We start from the raw sequence: 5,657 nt of genomic DNA, 5'->3' as shown, positions 1-5,657 counted from the left end.
TTCTCGGCTCAGAAAGCAGCAGCAGGGGAGGGGTGGCTGGGGACTCTGTGCACGGGTAGAGCCAGGCTTGCCTGGAATGGGTGTGGTGGCTGGCCCCTATAATCCCAGCGCTGGTCAGGCAGAAGCAGGAGGATTGTTTCAAGTTTGAGAGAAGCCTGGTGTAGACAGGAAGTTCCACGCCAGCCTAGCAGACATTGTCTCAACCACCGCCCCCCCCCCAAAAAAAAATAAGTGACAGAATGGACCCACTCAGGCTAGGGTTAGAACCAGAACTTTATTATAGTGCTTACACTTCCTGACCTAGAGTCGATATACACATTTTAAGGGGACAGACACTGCCGCTACCGACGCATGAAAACATCCCTCTCTGCATTAATTAGTCTCTTTCCATCATCTAATAAAACAGCTACAGAGACAGGACAGGGGAGGGCGGCCACAGACAGCACAGCCATCAGCATCCTTAAAACTAGCAGCGAGGGCCAGAAATTCCCCGCTGGAGAGGTCTCAACTGTGATTGTAAATGACAAGTCTTCTACCTAGCAACCAAGCAGCAAGACTCCTAGCTACTGGGGCTTGCATCTTACTCCACACCCTGACAGCAAGGGGGCATCCCATGGGGCCTCTGGGAAGGAGAGAAAACAGACTGTTTTGGAACATTCTAGCACTTTGTCTTGGGGCCTCAGGTTCTCCTTTTGGAGGCTGTAGTGTAGACTTGCTCAGGCCTGTTGTCTTCAAATCCAGTTCCCATGAGCTACACGTTTTCACCAACAGGGAAGGAGTCACAGTAAAGAAGCAGAAACCACAAGGCCGCCCAGCGAGGTGGCAGCCAGTTACAGGAGTGTATCAGAGAGGCCAAGGGCCCTGGCGCCTCCAATGCGGCCAGGGTGCTCAGGTCTGGTCCCCCCAGCAGCACTGGAAGCCCCTGGCCACACGGCTGTGCAGACCCCAGCAAGGGCCACAGTGACTTGGACCTCTCCAACCTGGTTTCTTGTGAGAAAGGTAGAGGGGAGGAGAGCTCCTCCTGGGCCTGTGTTCACTTTACATTCTGTCCCGGCCTACACTAGCAGAGGACACAGAGAATCCCAACTTATTTACAAAATATTAAAAAGTCAGTTGGTCATCTACATATTGACCCCCGTTCTCCCACTTTATACATGCACTAGTTTGGAAAAAAATAAAAGCTTTCAAAAGTAAAGAAAAATGATTACCGGGTGGGGGTACTTTTTACCCTTTGCCAGCAAGTCCACTGCAGCTTCTGGAGGTTGGAGATGCTGGCACCCTCTCCTGGACTGATGGGGGACTACAGCCACACATGGGGTCCGGGTGGCCAGGGAGGAAGTGCCAGCTCCTAGCAAAACTGCAAGTGTGATGGGCAGGGAGGGCGGAGGGCGGGGCCTACGGTCCCACACACCAAGCACAGGCGATGTTCGGCGCCGGGGGAGGGGTCTGCAGACCTGCTGGCCAAAATGATTTTGTACATCGTGGACCCGTGGGGCTGGGAGACAGCTGGGAGAGAGTTCTGGAGAGCAGGTGTCAGGCGGGTGTTTAGTAGCTGAGCGTGGAGTCGTCCCATTCCAGCTGCTGCTGTCGGGTGGCGTTCTGGCCGTCCCCGGGGCCACCTTCCTCCTCCTCGCTGCTCTCTGACTCAGCACTGGTGATGTCCTCCTCCTCCCCATCTTCACTCTCCTCTTCCTCCTCCTCTTCCTCCTCCTCCTCACTGCTGTGCTGGTCCTCATATGTCTGGGGAAGAGAAGATGGTGTGAATCTTGCCGGTGGCGCCATCACCTAATGTCCATCTTCTAAAAGCCACAGAGGAAGAAACAACTCTACAGTGACCGAAGAGCTGAGCAACCCTGGAGCTGCCTCATGCAGTGTCAGGGCAGCTCGAGATCCATGCATGCATAGGGCTGGGGTGCTCCATGCCGAGGGATGGAGCTTCGTCCTGTTACACCAGAACCATCTCGGGGTAAAGATGCGGAGAGCGCCAGTTGCCAACTTATGCTAATCAGTGTGACCTTCAGCAAGGTCTCCGAGCCTGGGTGTCTTCAACTGAAGATGACACCCCTAGTGTCACAGACCGGATGAGCAGAGTAGATAACACAGGGACAGACGCAAGGGGCCAGTGCTCCACAGGTCTCAATGGGGGCGGCTCTGCACCTACCTCCATGGGGTTTACAGTGATGGTCAAGGCAGAGTCATCCCAGTCCATCTCATTCTCCTTCCCCGTGTCCTGGTCCCGCATGGTTCGCTGGTGTGCAGCTCGGATTCGAAACACGCCCAGGATGATCATGAAAACCAGGAAGCTAACACACACCACAATCACGACAGTTGCCGTGCTGGGGACAACTGTGGAGAGATTTGAAGACCGGACTCTGCTTTTGTGACACCGCCTACCCAGACGGCCACCCCACCCTTGGCTTCCTAGAGGTCAGAATGAGCATGTCGGAGCGCTTCAGCTGACCCCCAAAGACCAGGGGGAGACACTGCAGCAGCCGACCTTTGCTCATCTGCCAGGAACTCTGGCTGTGGTGAGTTTCTGTCTGGATGCGACAGCACGGGCTTAGCTGACAGGCAGTGGTTGCGAGCTATGCGTACAGCCAGGTTTGGGGGGGGGGTACCCATCTGGACCCTACCTAGAGACCATAGCGTTCCGACCCACGTACTTCCCAATAGTCCCTACCTGCAAATGGGTGAGGGTTGGCTAGGTTGTGACCAGACAGGTCGACAAAGGAGCGATGCTCAGGCTGGACAAACTGTGGTTGGGCAGCCATGTGGTTGGCGTGCTCCACAGGGTTGGCTGTGTGGATCACATTCACCTGCAGTGGACGGAAAGAAAACAGTAAGGCTGGCATCCCAAGTGTACCTCACAGGCGAATGTGGAGCCAGTCCCTGGCGAAGCCACGCTGCTCCCGGTGACCAGAAAACAAAAACAAAAACAAATGTAAGAACCGTCGAGTGGTGTCACAGAGCGACATTGTCACGCATCGCAGAAACAGTCTTGTCTAATGATTTATTTATAGTGAAGCTTATAAAACAACACATTTACGTCAGCGGAGAAAACAAAGCCGGGTCTCTTGGGAAGTGCTCGGCATGGACCACTTTCCCGATCTGGGCACGGGAGAGACGGCACAAACCACATCTGTCGTTCTTCACTCCAGCCTCTTGTCAGTTTCCTAAACTTAGCCTTGGCCCGCCACTTAGGTCATGGCAGAGGCAGTGGGCTCCTCGGGACAACTGAGTGGTTTCTCCAAACCACAGAGGTCCTGGTCGATAAAGTGGGCTGCAGCAGAGGCTGCTGGAGCTTTCAGAACGGAGTATGCTTTCCTCCAGCTGCTGTGACCTCAGAGTGGCCATGGCCGTGTTGGTTGGGCCAGTGATCCGACACAGCTTCCTTCACATATGGGACCCAAGGAACAACCGTGTCCTTCCTAAAGACATACACTGGCCCTCTACCGCTCTCCAAGGTCTCCAGGCCCGCACGTCTACCCTGCGGGCGGGTCACAGTGTGAACGGAGCCACCCCTGGTCTGAGCCTACATAGTTGCCACCATAAATGTCTGAAACCTTGGGACCAAGAATCAGGATACTGGATTACTTCTACTGTTGGCCCTGTTGGGTGGGGGCCTGGGACTCACCTCCACCTTGAATTCATTGCTGAGGTAGCGACCATTTAGTTCTGAACAAATGAGCTTGAACTTCCGGTCAAGCAGGGACCTGGTGTGCCAATTCCGATATCGCAGGAGGTGCAAAACATCCTCATAGCTTGCCATGGTGTCCACACCTGCAGGGTTTTGAAGGTGAGTGCCCTAAGTGGGTCCAGGTAGCTAAAGTCACACACGTGGGTCGGCTGAGCCAATGGCCACAACTCGGTGGCTTTCTGAGGCAAGCCGGAGCATGTCTGCAGCCAGGGGCATGTGCTGTTATGTGTCCAGCCCACTCTGAATAAAGCATGGCCTATGTCCCCCTCCCCAGCCATATCTCTCTCTCTCTCACACACACACACACACACACATACACACACGTGTGAAGCCAATGTGTCACTCCACATCTGCAGGCCAGAGTCTCACCTTCCCTTCTTACCCTCTGCTCAGCCCCAGCCCCTCACCTGTGAAGACCACACCCAGGTCGGAGCGGCTCACTTCGATGCCCTTCTGCTGCAGGCGGGTCATATCGACCTCCAGGCTCTCCTGCTCTGGGTTCAGCTCCTCCCCTTCTACTGTGACCTCACAGGTGTCCAGATCATGCACAATTTCTTCTGATACCAGGGACTCTTGAACTGCAGAAATGGCCGACCGGAAATAGAGGCTATGAGGCGGGCAATGCCAGTCAACCCCAATCCCCAGTCACAGCTCAAGCTCTCAGCCAAGAGTCTGAGGACGGAGTCTGAAGCAAGGAGTCACCGTCCAGACTCGGGGGCTGGGAGTGCACTCAGTGGTGGTGTATACGGCTAGCATACTGAAGGCCCGGCCCCGGGTCCCGGGCTAGAAACAGCCCAGTCAACAAACAGCAAGCACTTAGTGAGTCCCCAGTAAGAATGGTGGGGACACTATGTTTCTGTGGGCCGACCCTCAAGCCACATCTTAAAACCTGACGTCTGACCAAAATGATGTAAAGACTCCATCCACGGCCAAGTTTCAGAAACATTAAAACCCCAGAACCGCACAGAAAAAGGGCCCATGACGGGGCTGGCAGGCCCAAGTACAGCTATTACCTGTGGGGTCCTCTGCCCCGTCCCCCTCAGGCTCCACTTCTCTGGTGATGGTGCTGATGATTCGAAGTTCAGGGAAGAGGGAAACGCCCTCTGGGCTCTCAAACTCAGAAGCTGCCCGGGCAAAGTGGTGGACCCCACTCAGACTGATCTTGGGCTCTTCTGGCTGCAAAACCATCACGTAGCCTTCCACGGGCGGCACCTCGATGCAAGCAGCCTCATTAAAACACCTATTGGAGAGGCAGGAAGGGTGAGGGGAGAAGGCTGAAGGCTTTGAGAGCTGTGAGATAGTCACCCAGTGAGGCAGTCACCCAACAAAGGCTGTGTAAGACTCAGAGGGGACAGAAGGTGGCCACTCCAGGAATGCACTTCCCATTGTGGTCACATGAAATTTAATCCCTCACTCGGGCTCTGCAAGCTCAAGTGACGACTCACCTTCCCTTAGAAGGGGAGGCAAAACTAAGGGCACACACACTTTGTGCCCAAGAGTCAGCAAGTGGAAACATTCATTGCCACAGATCAGGACATACTTGACTGTGCTGGTGATTTTGAGCCTGCGGATGCCAGGTGTGGGGAACTGCCTTGAGTTCAGGTAGGAAACATGCTGCATGGCCTTATCCAGCTCTCCAACATCGTCTCCCTCCAAGGTCAACACCGCCTGACTGGAACTTGCATGGATCTGAAATCATCATATTAGAGTTGGGAACAAGGTCCCAACCAGGAAGAGTCAAAGCCGAGAGGCAAACGGTAGAGTGGTCAGCCCAGACTGATTCGCTGAGCTCTTTAGTCCCCATGAACAAGACTCTACATATGGTAAAATCCCACACCTGGGTGGTGGTGGTGGTGCATGCCTTCAATCCCAGCACTCAAGAGGCGGATGGATCTCTAAAGCCGGTCTGGTCTACAGAGCCAAGACAGCCAGGGCTACATAGAGAAACCCTATCTCGATT

The 5,657-nt window shown here is 54.6% G+C and overlaps 1 protein-coding gene across 1 annotated transcript in view; it reads right to left on the bottom strand.

Moving 5' to 3' along the window:
• Positions 1-260: 260 nt before the first annotated feature.
• The window catches only part of Clstn1 (calsyntenin 1), a 61,270-nt gene continuing 55,873 nt past the window's right edge, over positions 261-5,657 (bottom strand). The window contains exons 13-19 of the mRNA XM_051173832.1: positions 5,238-5,386; positions 4,711-4,937; positions 4,105-4,275; positions 3,635-3,780; positions 2,681-2,816; positions 2,162-2,346; positions 261-1,740 (exon numbers count right to left, since the gene is read on the bottom strand). Coding sequence (XP_051029789.1) covers positions 1,546-1,740; positions 2,162-2,346; positions 2,681-2,816; positions 3,635-3,780; positions 4,105-4,275; positions 4,711-4,937; positions 5,238-5,386 — 1,209 coding nt within the window. The 3' untranslated portion in view covers positions 261-1,545. The remainder of the gene's footprint in view (positions 1,741-2,161; positions 2,347-2,680; positions 2,817-3,634; positions 3,781-4,104; positions 4,276-4,710; positions 4,938-5,237; positions 5,387-5,657) is intronic.

Source organism: Phodopus roborovskii, unplaced genomic scaffold, assembly GCF_943737965.1.
Source record: "Phodopus roborovskii unplaced genomic scaffold, PHOROB, whole genome shotgun sequence".
NCBI lineage: Eukaryota > Metazoa > Chordata > Mammalia > Rodentia > Cricetidae > Phodopus > Phodopus roborovskii.
Note: the sequence above shows the minus strand (reverse complement) of the source record. Positions and strands in the feature narration are given on the sequence as shown.